This window comes from Borostomias antarcticus (assembly GCF_949987555.1).
Source record: "Borostomias antarcticus genome assembly, chromosome: 4".
Classification (NCBI taxonomy): Eukaryota; Metazoa; Chordata; class Actinopteri; order Stomiiformes; family Stomiidae; genus Borostomias; species Borostomias antarcticus.
Window position 1 is genome coordinate 12112131 of NC_140237.1, and position 16637 is coordinate 12128767.

Sequence of the window (16637 nt, forward strand, 5' to 3'; positions counted from 1 at the left end):
GATTTAGGGGTCTTGTAGCCCTTTACTCTTTGAGAGCGCAGAGGGGAGAACAGGATTTGTGGGGGTGGGTGGGGTCTTTGATGATCCTGAGGGATTTGTTGAGGCAGCGCTGGGTGTAGAGGTCTTCTAGACTGGGCAGTTCACACCCAGTGATTTTTTCAGCTGTGCGAACCACCCTCTCAGCGCCTGGTGGTCCCTGTCGGTGCAGCTGCCGTACCAGGAGATGAGGCTGCTAGTCAGTAGGCTCTCTATTGTGCCTCTGTAGAAGTCCCTGATAATTTGGGGTCCCAGGCCAAATTTCTTCAGGCGCCTGAGGCCATATATAGTATATAGGCGCTGTTGAGCCTTTTTGAGTGCGGTTGTGTGGCAGTCCCAAATCAGGTCCTCCTGGATTTGAAGGTGTCCACCCTCTCCACTACAGAGCCATTGATGGTAACTGGTGAGAGGACATTCCTCTTCTTTCTGTAGTCAACAATGACCTCCTTGGTCTTGGAGACATTTAGGGAGAGGTGGCTGTCCCTGCACCACTGCTCCAGGTTGGTCACCTCGTCCCTGTAGGCCGACTCGTCGCCTCCAGAGATCAGTCCCACCACAGCCGTGTCGTCTGACTCTGTCGCCGCGCAGTCGCTGGTGTAGAGGGACTACAGGAGTGGACTGAGGACACAGCCCAGTCGCTGGTGTAGAGGGACTACAGGAGTGGACTGAGGACACAGCCCAGTCGCTGGTGTAGAGGGACTACAGGAGTGGACTGAGGACACAGCCCAGTCGCTGGTGTAGAGGGGGTACAGGAGTGGACTGAGGACACAGCCCAGTCGCTGGTGTAGAGGGACTACAGGAGTGGACTGAGGACACAGCCCAGTCGCTGGTGTAGAGGGACTACAGGAGTGGACTGAGGACACAGCCCAGTCACTGGTGTAGAGGGACTACAGGAGTGGACTGAGGACACAGCCCAGTCGCTGGTGTAGAGGGGGTACAGGAGTGGACTGAGGACACAGCCCAGTCGCTGGGGTAGAGGGACTACAGGAGTGGACTGAGGACACAGCTGTAATCCACAAACAATATTCTCACATAAGTGTCCTTACCCTCCAGGTGGGAGAGGGCGGTGTGGAGGACATGGGCGATGGCGTCTTCTGTGCTCCTGTTGGGGCGGTATGCAAATTGCAAGGGGTCGAGGGTGGGGGGAAGCATGGGGCATATGAGATCTTTAACAAGACCCTCGAAGCATTTCCTGACTATGGGAGTCAGGGCTATGGGGCGCCAGTCATTGAGGCTGGTCACCTTCTGTTGCTTTGGGATAGGGATAATGACACTGGATTTAAAGCAGGTGGGGACAGACCTGAGGGAGAGAGACAGGTTGAATATGTCTGTGAATACCCCCGCCAGCTGATAGGACCTTCAGGATACCTTCAGGACACGTCCCGGGATGCCATCCGGACCAGCTGCCTTGCGGTGGAGAGCAGAGGCAGAAGCAGAGGCATCCTCTTTTGATAAAGAAATAATTCAATTCCACAATGCACACAAGTGTATGTATGTATTCAGAATCATATTAAATGTTTCTTTTTTTAACCATAGGGCTACAGTAGCTAACTGCTCCGCATTACAAATGCAGTACCTATACCTAATAACTTTAAAAGATGTAAGACTTTAAAGGCGGGTTTGAGAGCTGAAAGCAGGGCTAATATGGATGGGATTAGTCTGTGTGTATTAAGGGCAAAACTCAGAATCACAATCTGTTTATTGCCATGCAGTGTTTCAAGGTACTAGGAATTTGCTTTCGGTCGTGGTGCATAACATTGAGAATTTGACAGGGTGCAGGGACGAGACTGGACAGTGCAAAGACAGGACAGTGCAGCGAGTACAAAATGCCAATACAAAAAAGGATAAACTAAGATCTCAGATTTAGAGATTGATCTGCGTACCCTTGTGTCACCAGGCTCTCCTCGGGGGAGGAGATCCCAGTTTCCATTCATTATGAGATTCAGATGCTGTCCATGCTCCAAAACTGGATGCCTTTGACTGGTAAAATGTAAAGTGATTGGCCTTAGACTATTGCCTTAGACCAGTAAAATACAAATCGATTGGCCCCAGACTATCTAGAGCCCGCCTACTCCAAAATGTTATCTGGTGGATGCAACCCATGGATGTGATGCAACCTCGCCTTAGACCGGATGTAAAATGCCAAGCGACTGGCCCCATACTAGATCTGAGTCAGTCTCAGATCTTATCAGATTTTGTGTATGGACGCCAGTTACAGTAGCCTAATAGTCTATTCAATTCAGCTCAATGTTGTTAACTTATTTCTGCTCGATGTTGACAATAAAATAAGTTCCAAATCAATATAAAATCAGACATATGAAGTGGCCAAACGTTTCACTTTCTAGCTAGCTACTGTAGCTGCTGCTAGTTCCACCATCCCTGCAAACTGTTGTGATAGTCTACTGGGGCTTGTTCATTTACAGACAGACAGACAGACAGACACACACCACAACGGGAGCAGGGGCCCTGTGCACTATAGCCTGATGTACATGTATATCCGGGTTGAACATTCCGGTGAAGTTCCTGGTTGTCTTGACAGATGCTAGATGTAGCTAATCATCATAGCCTACTAGCTAAAACGTTTCATCCATGTGTTCGTGAGACAGATGTTAGGAAGAGTTTTAAACTCGGTGTAAAACATAGCTAATAGTCTAGATGCCTGCCCGCGTGCAGGAGCTTACATTTCCTTTTTGCTCATGAATCGGAGGGAATGTTTTGTAAGCTAGTTTGCTAGCTAGTCCAGTCAGGCAGAGGACCAATGTATCTCCTTTGGACAGTCAGGATGCTAGCTGGCTAGCCAAGCTAGCTAACCCTGATTATGACTCTGTACATTCGTCTGTTATGATTTTACTCGTTATGAATACCTTCTGCGCAATGGACACCGAGGGAATAGTGATCCGTATAAAGACACCCGTCGGGGACATGGACTCATCCGTGGACTGTCCGTCACTTCTGAGCTTTAACGACTTGTTGGTGAGTCAGTTCACTGCAGACAAAGTTGGCTAACGTTAGCTAGTGCTAGCTAGATTAGCTTTTGCTGTAGTGCTAACGTGTAAACAAACATATTCAACTTCTGCTGTCTTGATGTTAGTTAACGTCCATCAGCTAGCTTAGCTAATTAGTGTTAAGGTTAGTCTAGTTTCAACTCTTGCTTTCAAAAACGTTTAATTCATTTGCAGGTCGCTATCAGGGATGTCATGCCCGAAGCCACAGTCACAGCTTTTGAATGTAAGCTGCCCCCATCCATAAGTATTCACGTTTATTCGTTGTTTATCCATAAGTCTGTTCTAGAAATGAGTTTGCATGCGTTCCATCATTAACGGTTTGCCCATAATCCACAGTGCATGGTTTCAATGTCCTCTCGTGTGTTTCAGATGAAGATGAGGTGGGGGATAGGATCACTGTACGGAGTGATGAAGAGCTCAAAGCCATGCTGTCTTATGTGAGTATTTCTGTCACTTGCTGATGTCAGACTTTGTGAGTTCTGCTCTTCCACTTCTTTCACAGATGCAAAGGCAGCTGCTGTAACCTTTTAACACCTTGCTCATGTGGGAGCTTTAGGACAGGTTATTGTCATCAGATTTAGGCTTTGTCCCCCCATGTTGCCTCTCATTGTGTAGTGCGCACATAGAACATGAACTGCACGAATCCCGTTATCTAACAATAACTTTTGTTTTGTCTTATAACCCAGTGCTCCGGAGTTTTATAACCCAGTGCTCACTGTCTAAAGTTGCAGGACACCAAACAACCAGTTTAAACATCTAATATTTTCACGTCTTGAAAATGTAAACATCCAACATCGGAACAGGAAAAGTGAAGTTAGTGACTTAGAGTGTCTTAGAAGAGATTGAGAATCAACAAGACAGACTTACAACATATTGAGAAGCAACACTGCTTTAAAAATAAATTATCTCTGGGCTGGCCAAGCCACTTGACAAGCATTGCTTACTGTTGTGCCCTTGAGCAAGGTACTTAACCCCATTTTAAGTTGCTTTGGATAGGATAAGCGTCTGCTAAATGACCACATTTTAAACTGGAATTCTGAGACTAACAATTCTGAAACTAGAAATGTAAAATTACTGACCCAATACATTGAGGAAAGAATCATGACCCTTTTTTTATCGTTGCTTGAGTGCTGAACATGTTTTTGTTTAGAACAGAACACCTATTCTAAAATCTATTACAACGGATGTTTTCAGGGCCAGCTGCTCTCATTTCTAAGCTCATACGCAAATAGACTTTTTCATTTGGATTTCTGCCTCCCTCTTTTCTCATCAGAACACCACATTGAGATTGTATGTTGGCTATGTCAATTGGTGTATCCATGGCAACATGTTAGTTTTGCCAAAAGTCAAAAAAGGAATGTATGAAGGAGCCGTCAGATGTTCTCACCCGTCCACTCATAAGAACACAGGGAACCACGTCAGTGGAACTACGGCCATGAAATTACCCTATGAAATGAACACCCTAACCCTGATGTCAAACGTTAGTCTCTAGTACTTTGAGTGATAACAATGAAAAAATGATAATGCAGCTGTGTGTGTAACTCATTCTGAACTTTGCACATGAAAGAAGTGCTCTTCTCAATTTACAAGCATTGAAAATAATAAAAGAAATCACATTCATACAAAATACATTTTTGAACTCTAGAGGCAATGGGTCCCTTTATATAGGCAAAGGTCATTTGAAACGTATGTTCAACACTGAAGACATGTTACAATTACCTCGTGAGACACATTTGAAAGAATTGTAGCTCGTGTTTTTTGTTGTATGTTGATCACTTCTTAGTCCACCTCCCCTCCCCCTCCCAAGTTATGGAGCCATGTTCCTCTACTTACTGTTCACATCACGGGCGTTAAGAGTAATGATGTGGAATGGGTTTCTCCATGAGATACGTTGAAAGCTAAATGAACTGTCAATTTTTATTATTTATTACTCAGTACTTAAAGTTTTGCCTCATTAAAGAGCAGCCCCCCTGGGCAGCCGAATTTTTCTAAATCTACTTTCATCTGGGGACGTCTTTTACCCCCCACCTGCTCACAGTGATGCTGTTAGAGCCACAGGCTCCTTCCCCTCCGCTGTTTTTCTCCCATCTTTAACACTTAGACTGAGCTCTTGTGGTGCTCTATCCCTGGTCTCTGGTTCTGGAAGCTCTATCCCTGGTCTCGGCTGCTGGTGCTGGGCTGATAGACTGAGCTCTGGTGCTGCTCTATCCCTGGTCTCTGGTGCTGCTCTATCCCTGGTCTCTGGTGCTGCTCTATCCCTGGTCTCTGGTGCTGCTCTATCCCTGGTTTCTGGTGCTGCTCTATCCCTGGTCTCTGGTGCTGCTCTATCCCTGGTCTCTGGTGCTGCTCTATCCCTGGTCTCTGGTGCTGCTCTATCCCTGGTCTCTGGTGCTGCTCTATCCCTGGTCTCTTGTGCTGCTCTATCCCTGGTCTCTGGTGCTGCTCTATCCCTGGTCTCTGGTGCTGCTCTATCCCTGGTCTCTGGTGCTGCTCTATCCCTGGTCTCTGGTGCTGCTCTATCCCTGGTTTCTGGTGCTGCTCTATCCCTGGTCTCTGGTGCTGCTCTATCCCTGGTTTCTGGTGCTGCTCTATCCCTGGTTTCTGGTGCTGCTCTATCCCTGGTCTCTGGTGCTGCTCTATCCCTGGTTTCTGGTGCTGCTCTATCCCTGGTCTCTAGTGCTGGTGCCAGTAGGGAGCTTCTCAGCAGAGCCAAGCGTCGGGCTGGTGAGGACGGGTCAGGGGACATGAACACACAGGGGACACACAGGGTACATGAACACACAGGGTACATGAACACACAGGGTACATGAACACAGGGTACATGAACACACAGGGTACATGAACACAGGGTACATGAACACACAGGGTACATAAACACACGGGACATGAACACACAGGGGACATGAACACACAGGGGACATGAACACACAGGGGACATGAACACACAGGGGACATGAACACACAGGGGACACACAGGGGACATGAACACACAGGGGACATGAACACACAGGGGACACACAGGGGACATGAACACACAGGGGACACACAGGGGACATGAACACACAGGGGACATGAACACACATGGGACACACTGACCTTTCACTGGATGGATAGAGCTCAAGTCTCAGATGTCACTCCTTCACGTCCCACTCCCACTTGTTCAAGTTTAAAACTAGAACAGACTGAAAGGCAGGAAGGAGCGAAGTGTGTTGGATTTGAAGTGTGTTGGATTTGAAGTGTGTTGGATTTGAAGTGTGTTGGATTTGAAGTGTGTTGGATTTGAAGTGTGTTGGATTTGAAGTGTGTTGGATTTGAAGTGTGTTGGATTTGAAGTGTGTTGGATTTGAAGTGTCTTGGATTTGAAGTGTGTTAGATTTGAAGTGTGTTGGATTTGAAGTGTGTTGGATTTGAAGTGTGTTGGATTTGAAGTGTGTTGGATTTGAAGTGTGTTGGATTTGAAGTGTGTTGGATTTGAAGTGTGTTAGATTTGAAGTGTGTTAGATTTGAAGTATGTTAGATTTGAAGTGTCTTGGATTTGAAGTGTCTTGGATTTGAAGTGTCTTGGATTTGAAGTGTGTTGGATTTGAAGTGTGTTGGATTTGAAGTGTGTTGGATTTGAAGTGTGTTGGATTTGAAGTGTGTTGGATTTGAAGTGTGTTGGATTTGAAGTGTGTTGGATTTGAAGTGTGTTGGATTTGAAGTGTGTTGGATTTGAAGTGTGTTGGATTTGAAGTGTGTTGGATTTGAAGTGTGTTGGATTTGAAGTGTGTTGGATTTGAAGTGTGTTGGATTTGAACTGTGTTGGATTTGAACTGTGTTGGATTTGAACTGTGTTGGATTTGAAGTGTGTTGGATTTGAACTGTGTTAGATTTGAAATGTGTTAGATTTGAAGTGTGTTAGATTTGAAGTGTGTTAGATTTGAAGTATGTTAGATTTGAAGTGTCTTGGATTTGAAGTGTCTTGGATTTGAAGTGTCTTGGATTTGAAGTGTCTTGGATTTGAAGTGTGTTGGATTTGAAGTGTGTTGGATTTGAAGTGTGTTAGATTTGAAGTGTGTTAGATTTGAAGTGTGTTAGATTTGAAGTGTGTTAGATTTGAAGTGTCTTGGATTTGAAGTGTCTTGGATTTGAAGTGTGTTGGATTTGAAGTGTGTTGGATTTGAAGTGTATTGGATTTGAAGTGTGTTGGATTTGAAGTGTGTTGGATTTGAAGTGTGTTGGATTTGAAGTGTGTTGGATTTGAAGTGTGTTGGATTTGAAGTGTGTTGTATTTGAAGTGTGTTGTATTTGAAGTGTCTTGGATTTGAAGTGTCTTGGATTTGAAGTGTGTTAGATTTGAAGTGTGTTGGATTTGAAGTGTGTTGGATTTGAAGTGTGTTGGATTTGAAGTGTGTTGGATTTGAAGTGTGTTGGATTTGAAGTGTGTTGGATTTGAAGTGTGTTGGATTTGAAGTGTGTTGGATTTGAAGTGTGTTGGATTTGAAGTGTGTTGGATTTGAAGTGTGTTAGATTTGAAGTGTCTTGGATTTGAAGTGTGTTGTATTTGAAGTGTGTTAGATTTGAAGTGCACTGTGTCCGGGAAGACATGGTTTAGGCTCTGGCTCTGATGCATTGACTACCGAGGCTATATTTCAGTTCACCTTCAGTTTGATTCTCACACACATACACACACACACGCACACACACACACACACAATTCTACAAGTTCTACAAGACTTTGCCTTTTCTCTCATCTGATGGTGGTAATGAGAGCTGATGATCCGTGGTTCATGGCTGTGTTGCTGACTGGGAAATGTTCAGTGAACTCTGAGGGAGAACCAAAGCTTGTTGTCTTAAGACTAAAATGGCCGTTTTACATTATACCCGTCCTTGCTGCGCACAGAAGCTTGAGTGACAGTGCTTTCAGGCATGATAATAATAATGTTTATTATGCCAATTATATGAATAATAAAATATATTAATAATAATGAATTCAATTGTATTTGTATTGCACAGAAAACAGTAAAACTTAATCCAAGGTGCATTTACGTAAGAAAGTGAATAAGAGAGTTCATGAGAATCACAAGTGGTTTTGAACATTAAATTGAAGAGAAAACATGAAGAGAATCGGCCCCTTTATCAATAGTCTGTCTATTGGAATCGCTACATTGTACCCAGCTAAGGAAAACTTAAGCCTAGTTAATTTTTGCCATCTTGCTTTCTTTGCCAATTGATTGTGTACAGTGGCATTCTCATATAATGTACAGCTCACACAAAATGAAGATTCTCATGTAGGCTTTTGATTACACTATTTGTTTGTTAATTTTATTTGTTTTACTGTCTATGTGAGGACTAATATGTCCTATACTACATAATATAACTAAATCTACTTGACCTTCTTGTACCATTGCTCATCTGAGATGTGGTCAGGTATTTCAGTTATGCACAGTTGCAGTAAGGTGTGCATACGTTTATTAGGTTAAAAATCACCATACGTGAAATGTAAAAATGTTTGAATTGCAAAACCATACGTTTAAAATAAGATATCAATCCTATTTCAATTACTTCATCGTAGTGCATATGTTTCATCAGCTAAATTCAGTCCATTGGGGAAAGATTATGACATACCTCTAGTATTCAAGATTACATACCATAATATTCTTCTGAGCAGGACCTACAGTTAACCCTTTGAGACATAATATCTTTTTACATGACACTCCGCTCTGCCTCACCTTTGCAAGGTCGCTTTGTCCACGTGTTTACGGATATCCTACAGTGATCTCCAATATAGTTTTTTGCTAATGTGTCCACGCCTTGCGTAATGGCTTTCACCTCTGGGGAAAACGTCTCGCCAAAGCTGCTGAATGAGGGGGAAAATTGGAACACAGGTATAATATTCACAGCCTGGCTCCCTGGGAGGTCTAATGCTGGGGTTATGCATTTCAGCAATCACTTGAAGTCTATTCATATTCAAAAGCATAAGGGGGCTTGCGTGGTTTGCTGCGGTTGTCGTTTGGCCTCCGTGGAGACCCTGAGCAGGTTTTTAGCCTGGCTTTCGTTAATTCCAGGTGAGTGGACAGCCATTATGTGAAATTAATGGGAATTAAGAGAGGCTAATGTGTTAGACAGGGAAAGGGGTAATTCATTAGGCAGTCCAGTGGAACTTTCTGTTGCCATCCCATTGTCTGTGTGCACGTGCACGCACGCACGCCTGTGACTGCGTATGTTTTAGGATATGATGTCAGCTGGTGTGCTGTGTTGACTCAAGGACAGATATCTGACTAATGACAGATGGGGGGGGGGGTTAACACTTAATGCGTAATTAGCTTTACACCATCAGAGGACTTTAATTGTAAAACCGAAACAAAAAAAGACCCCACACAGAACATTGACTGCCCCCCCGTCCTCAGAGACACGCCAGTCTTCAGGCTTCTCTAATCATTGCTCGGCACCTTGAAAGACGGGTGCCCCAGTTGAAAGTTAAAGACTGACCTGTGTCACACAACCAAACCATGTGACCTCATTCCGCCCCCTCAAGCGTCCCCCTGGAGGTAGGGGGCCTAATTGCGCCGCGCTCTCCCGCTCCCCTCAGTCTGCTAATGATGATGAGCTTCCTGAAGCCCAGGCGCTCGCGTCCTCCTCACTCCTCACTCTCCTCTTCTCTCCTCTCTCCTCTCTCTTCTCTCCTCTCTCTTCCCTCCTCTCTCTTCTCTCCTCTCTCCTCCTCTCTCCTCTCTTCTCTCCTCTCTCCTCTTCTCTCCTCTCCTCTCTCCTCTTCTCTCCTCTCTCCTCTCTCTTCTCTCCTCTCTCTTCCCTCCTCTCTCTTCTCTCCTCTCTCCTCCTCTCTCCTCTCTTCTCTCCTCACTCTTCTTCTCTCCTCTCTCCTCACTCCTCTTCTCTCCTCTCTCCTCCTCTCTCTTCTCTCCTCTCTCCTCTCTCTTCTCTCCTCTCTCCTCTTCTCTCCTCTCTCCTCTTCTCTCCTCTCTCCCCTTCTCTCCTATCTCCTCTCTCCTCTTCTCTTCTCTCCTCTTCTCCTCCTCTCTCCTCTCTCCTCTCTCCTCTTCTCTCTCCTCTTCTCTCCTCTCTCCTCGTCTCCTCTTCTCTCTTCTCCTCTTCTCTCCTCTCTCCTCTCTCCTCTCTCCTCGTCTCCTCGTCTCCTCTTTCCTCTTCTCTGTTCTCCTCTCCCCTCTTCTCCTCTTCTCCTTTCTCCTCTTCTCCTCACTCCTTCTCTCCTCTCTCCTCTTCTCTCCTCTCCTCGTCTCCTCTTTCCTCTTTTCTCCTCTCCTCTTCTCCTCTTCTCCTCTCTCCTCTTCTCTCCTCTCTCCTCTCTCCTCTCCCCTTCTCTCCTCTCTCCTCTCTCCTCTCTCCTCTTCTCCTCTCTCCTCGTCTCCTCTTTCCTCTTCTCTCTTCTCTCTCCTCTTCTCCTCTTCTCCTTTCTCCTCTTCTCCTCTTCTCCTTTCTCCTCTTCTCCTCGCTCCTTCACTCCTCTCTCCCCTTCTCTCCTCTCTCCTCTTCTCCTCTCTCCTCTTCTCTCTCCTCGTCTCCTCTTTCCTCTTTTCTCCTCTACTCTTCTCCTCTCTTCTCTCCTCTCTCCTCTCTCCTCTTCTCCTCTCTCCTCTTCTCTCCTCTCCTCATCTCCTCTTTCCTCTTCTCTCCTCTCCTCTCCTCTTCTCCTCTTCTCCTCTCTCCTCTTCTCCTCTTCTCTCCTCTTCTCCTCTCTCCTCTTCTCCTCTTCTCTCCTCTCCTCCTCTTCTCCTCTTCTCCTTTCTCCTCTTCTCCTCGCTCCTTCACTCCTCTCTCCCCTTCTCTCCTCTCTCCTCTTCTCCTCTCTCCTCTCCTCGTCTCCTCTTTCCTCTTTTCTCCTCTTCTCCTCTCCTCTTCTCTCCTCTCTCCTCTCTCCTCTTCTCCTCTCTCCTCTTCTCTCCTCATCTCCTCTTTCCTCTTCTCTCCTCTTCTCTCCTCTTCTCCTCTCTCCTCTTCTCCTCTTCTCTCCTCTCTCCTCTCCTCCTCTTCTCCTCTCTCCTCTCCTCCTCTCCCTCTTGTCCCCCAAGGCTGAGCGATGGTATTTGGGCCCCCAACGCTCTTTTACTTATTGGCCAACAAAGGGGAATGTCTTTTAATACTCCTTTTACAGATTAGGCGGTAATTGCAGCCTTAATCAATAAGGTAGCCAAGTAGAAAATTAAAGGTGTGTGTGTGTGTGTGTGTGTGTGTGTGTGTGTGTGTGTGTGTGTGTGTGTGTGTGTGTGTGTGTGTGTGTGTGTGTGTGTGTGTGTGTAAGAGTGGGCACACACACACACAGACACAGAATTTAACACCCACATACTTTTTTCTCTCTCTCACACACACACTTACGTTGGGCCCATTGTTGGTGGGCGGCCTAGTGACGGTGCTGGAGGGCAGCCTGGGAGGGGAGCAGAGGACCAGAGGAGGGGCTGACAGTGATAAATAGGCCTTTCAATAACAGCTGTGCCCCTTGGGTAGCCATTCTGATCCAGGCCCGCCCGTGAGTGAGCACTTCCATGAGTGAGCATTTACATGAGTGTGTTCTCCTTTACACTGAGCTAGATAGTGACCTTAGTTATAAAGACTGAGGCGTAGTTTCTGCCCCCATCCTCTGTGTTTGTGCATGTAGGCTACCCACGTGTGTATGAGGGCTGTCAAAAGGGCCATGAAATTGAGTTCGAACGATATTGAATTTATGTTAAAAAAAAAAAAAAAAAATCATGAATATAATAGCCTAATAAAATAACCCTTGACTGTAATATTGTGCTGTGAACACTGTTACCCCTCGCTGAGGTGTTTTTGACAGTGAGGGAAATGAACGTTTCGTGCATGACCACGATTCGCTGCATAATTTTTTTATAAATAATATTATTTATTAATATTACAATATTCAAACTCTCAAATTTAGGTTAAAAGTTCTAAAAAAAAAAAAACATTCACATTTTTTTTTAGAACTTTTTTGGACAGCCCTCATGTGTATGAGTGTACACACTGTGGATCCTGCCATTTCTCGGCTGTCAATTCTGTCATGCCCCAGAATCCTACACATTCTCACGTTTCCCTACTCACAGGCACGCTAACTTCTCCGTCACACGCCCCCGGTGTCCACAGTCGCCAATCATCTAATCCCCGGTTCATCCAATCCCCTGTTCTCAACTCACGTCGCACGTAATGATAAGGCGTTTCTTACCGAGTGCTGGGAGCGCGATAATTCAAACAAGGAAGAGGAATATTCCATCCGATTGTTTTGTGCCGCATGTCGCGTCCCGCTCTCCCGGTAAAGTTACTATCGCTGTGAATAGCCATCAGAGACTAGCTGGGTCATCAGAGACTAGCTGGGTCATCAGAGACTAGCTGGGTCATCAGAGACTAGCTGGATCATCACAGACTAGCTGGATCATCACAGACTAGCTGGATCATCACAGACTAGCTGCGTCATCAGAGACTAGCTGGGTCATCAGAGACTAGCTGCGTCATCAGAGACTAGCTGGGTCACCATAGACTAGCTGGATCATCACAGACTAGCTGGGTCATCAGAGACTAGCTGGGTCATCACAGACTAGCTGGGTCATCACAGACTAGCTGGGTCATCAGAGACTAGCTGGGTCATCACAGACTAGCTGTGTCATCACAGACTAGCTGGATCATCACAGACTAGCTGGGTCATCACAGACTAGCTGGATCATCACAGACTAGCTGGGTCATCACAGACTAGCTGGATCATCACAGACTAGCTGGATCATCACAGACTAGCTGGATCATCACAGACTAGCTGGATCATCACAGACTAGCTGGGTCATCACAGACTAGCTGGATCATCACAGACTAGCTGGATCATCACAGACTAGCTGTGTCATCACAGACTAGCTGGGACACCATAGACTAGCTGGAGGTCAGCAGAGGGGCTCATTCTGAAGGAGGGTTGGGTTGTGCGCTCGGGAACCTGTGGCCCCAGAACCATATTTGGCTCCTTGACTAGTCGTTGTCTCCCATGCACATTTAGAATTGGTAATACTATTTACAATTAGTAGGCTTATATAAAACCACTGATACTGGAACTAAGTGAATAAAGTCTAGGTTTGGTTGGGAATGGATATGGAAGTGGCCGATGACTGCGCAGCCTCACCCCTTGTAAATAGACCATATTCAAACGATGTCGGCCTGATCCCCCAAATCACACTTAAGGATGTTCCTTTACATTTTAAACATACTTAAAAAAAAATCTATTTAAGACGTATTTTTGGCTATTGGCTATATTGCATTAATTGACAAGGATCTAGACCACAGCCACCCAGCAACTGACGAAAAGGAGTAGGCTGCTTCATTTGAGCTTGATTGAAGACAGAAATAAAGGGATGGTTTTATCAAAATGTTGTGGATGTAGCCTTCTCTGAGGAAGACATTCTTAGAGATTCTCCTCAGGGAAACAGTAATGTATAGAGGAAATGAATAGTGAAGGAAATACGCTATGTAGCCTACTGTTGGACACGTAGGGTTCACAGGGGGCAGGTGTGGGAAGGTAATAGAGGTTTAAACGCCTGAGGCAAGAAACGTGACAGGTAGGCCTGATCTCTGCTTGTTTTATCTGAGTAGGCATATTTGTAGGCTGTAGTTCTCATATAGTAACCACTTCAGAAATCACTGTTTTTCTCCCTGTCATTTCAGATTGTGTTGCTAGATGGATCACTGCTGGTTGAATATCTCTCTCCCCCTCTCTCTCTCAGTACTGCAACACAGTGAAAGAGCAGCGGATGAATGGACTGCTGCCGGAGCCTCTCCACATATTTCCTCGAGGTATGTATTCTACATTCTCGAGGTATGTATTCTACATTCTCGAGGTATGTATTCTACATTCTCGATGTTTGTATTCTACATTCTCGATGTTTGTATTCTACATTCTCGAGGTATGTATTCTACATTCTCGAGGTATGTATTCTACATTCTCGAGGTATGTATTCTACATTCTCGTGGTATGTATTCTACGTACAGTAGGTGTGTGTTGGCTTGTGCCACTCTTCGTGTGTGTGTTTGTGTGGGTGTGTCTGAGAGAGTTAGAGTAAATGCATGCTTGCATGGACGTGCGTTTGAACATTTATGTGTTTTTATTGTCCCTATGTATGTGGACTGTATATCTGTATGCATGCTATGTTTGTGTATGCTGTTCTACCAGCCCAAATGTATAGAGTTCTTCTGATTTAGTGTTGAGTTCAGTGATCACAGGTAAGTGATGGGAAGGGGGAGGGTTAGGGTTAAGGTTAGGGCTTTGGGCCCCGTTTGAGCTGGTAGAGGAGGAGGAATAATCTATCAACATTGACAGACCCTTTATAGTTTCTCTCCAGTATTAATTCCTTCCCATATGCAGTAACTGTATTAAGCATTTAAATCCGGCACTGATTTTCTGTTTTAAATGTCTTCTTCCCACTCTTTCCCCTGGTCACTATAATGACCTCCTCATTATCATCCACACTCTTCCCCTGGTCACTATAATGACCTCCTCATTATCATCATATTAGCCTAGAAATGTCCTGCGGACATTGACTATTGTTCTGTCACTAATTTCCATTGCAGATGTAGTATCTCTTTGGGACAGCTTCTCAGGCCACATTCAACTCCTAAACTGAAAAAGTCAGATTCTTCATTGAAAGGACCTCTTAACTCTAGAGGCCTAATCTTTGCCTGGGAAGAGAATGTGGCCTCATGCATTAAACAATGATCTAGTCTTGCTGTCCTGCTTCCCCACATCCCTCATGTGAAGGCCTAAACAGTATACTATAGACTCTACACTATAGACAGTATACTATAGACTGCATACTATAGACTCTACACTATAGACGGTACACTACAGACTGTATACTATAGACAGTATACTATAGACAGTACACTATAGACTGTATACTATAGACAGTATACTATAGACAGTATACTATAGACAGTACACTATAGACTGTATACTATAGACAGTATACTATAGACTGTACACTATAGACAGTATACTGTACTATAGACTCTACACGATGGACTGTATACTATAGACTGTATACTATAGACTATACTATAGACAGTATACTATTGTGTATAATGTATAGTGTACAGTCTATAATATAGACTGTATACTATAGACTGTATACTATAGACTACGGGCAGACGTCCGGGCCCTCGTGTGTCTACCCGTACACAGACTACATTTACACGACACTGCATAAATAGAAATGGCCACCACACCTCATAGCGGAGCAGGTGGCCTTTTCTAGACTAGTCTCCATGAAAAGACATTTTCCAAACCCCCCCCCGGTCTCCAGAGCCACATCCCAATCATTTCCTCCTCCGTAGCTAATTTCAGAGTCACCCTCATTTCTTCTTTTTTTTCTTTCTTTCTTTCTTTCCTTCTTTCTTTCTTTCTTTCTTTGTGAAGACGATTCCTTTTCAGCACATTTGTAAATGGCCCAGTGATGTGTTCTACAATTTAGTCAATTACTGTTTCAGCCGGCAAGACTCCCGGGATCAGGAACATACATGGCCTGAAGGTACCCATCTCAATAATTGTTTCAGCGGCCGTGCAAAAAAGTTGGCTGAATGGATTGGTAAAGCCGTGTTCCACTTATTGAAATGTCAATTGAAGTCAAGGCTCTCTCTCGTCCCTTTTTCCCTCTCGATCACTCCCTCTCTCTTTCACTCCCTCGCTTCCTCTTTTATATTTATTTATGTAGATGGGTCTCACTCTCCTGTTCTCTCTCTCCCCAACTTCAACCCCTCTCTCCCTCTCTCTCCCTCTCTCTCTCTCTCTCTCTGTCTCTCTCTCTCTCCCCCTCCCTCTCTCCACCCCCTTCATCTCTCGGCTCCCAGTACTCATTTGGTTACAGCGGGATGGACGGCTAAGAGCGGGGTATTATATTCTAATCTGCCCCCCAAAGCATCATGGTCCCCCTCATTTCACGCATCCGATTGGAGGAGGAGGAGGAGCAAGGTTAGACCAAACTAAGTCAAGCGTCACCGTCGGGGAAGCGTTCGCAACCGACCATGAAATGGTCATTACTGTCCCGCCCCCACCCAGCCCCTCTTCAGAAACATGGGGCCCAGACACGCCCTCTTTATGTCAGGCATATGTTAGCTGTTGAAACCCACTGCTCATTACCCAGCTGAACAGGCATGACACCGTTCTCTGTCTCCTCAGTCGTATGGTATAGACCGTGTTCCCCTCCTCAGTCGTATGATATAGACCGTGTTCCCCTCCTCAGTCGTATGGTATAGACCGTGTTCCCCTCCTCAGTCGTATGATATAGACCGTGTTCCCCTCCTCAGTCGTATGATATAGACCGTGTTCCCCTCCTCAGTCGTATGGTATAGACCGTGTTCCCCTCCTCAGTCGTATGGTATAGACCGTGTTCCCCTCCTCAGTCGTATGGTATAGACCGTGTTCCCCTCCTCAGTCGTATGATTTAGACCGTGTTCCCCTCCTCAGTCGTATGGTATAGACCGTGTTCCCCTCCTCAGTCGTATGGTATAGACCGTGTTCCCCTCCTCAGTCGTATGATATAGACCGTGTTCCCCTCCTCAGTCGTATGATATAGACCGTGTTCCCCTCCTCAGTCGTATGGTATAGACCGTGTTCCC

At 45.4% G+C, this 16637-nt stretch overlaps 1 protein-coding gene across 1 annotated transcript in view; it reads left to right on the forward strand.

Annotated features, from left to right (window-relative positions):
- The first annotated feature begins 2593 nt into the window (after positions 1 to 2593).
- map2k5 (mitogen-activated protein kinase kinase 5) overlaps positions 2594 to 16637 on the forward strand; it is a 76554-nt gene continuing 62510 nt past the window's right edge. The window contains exons 1-5 of the mRNA XM_084436633.1: positions 2594 to 3009; positions 3216 to 3264; positions 3411 to 3478; positions 13751 to 13820; positions 15510 to 15550. Coding sequence (XP_084292759.1) covers positions 2878 to 3009; positions 3216 to 3264; positions 3411 to 3478; positions 13751 to 13820; positions 15510 to 15550 — 360 coding nt within the window. The 5' untranslated portion in view covers positions 2594 to 2877. The remainder of the gene's footprint in view (positions 3010 to 3215; positions 3265 to 3410; positions 3479 to 13750; positions 13821 to 15509; positions 15551 to 16637) is intronic.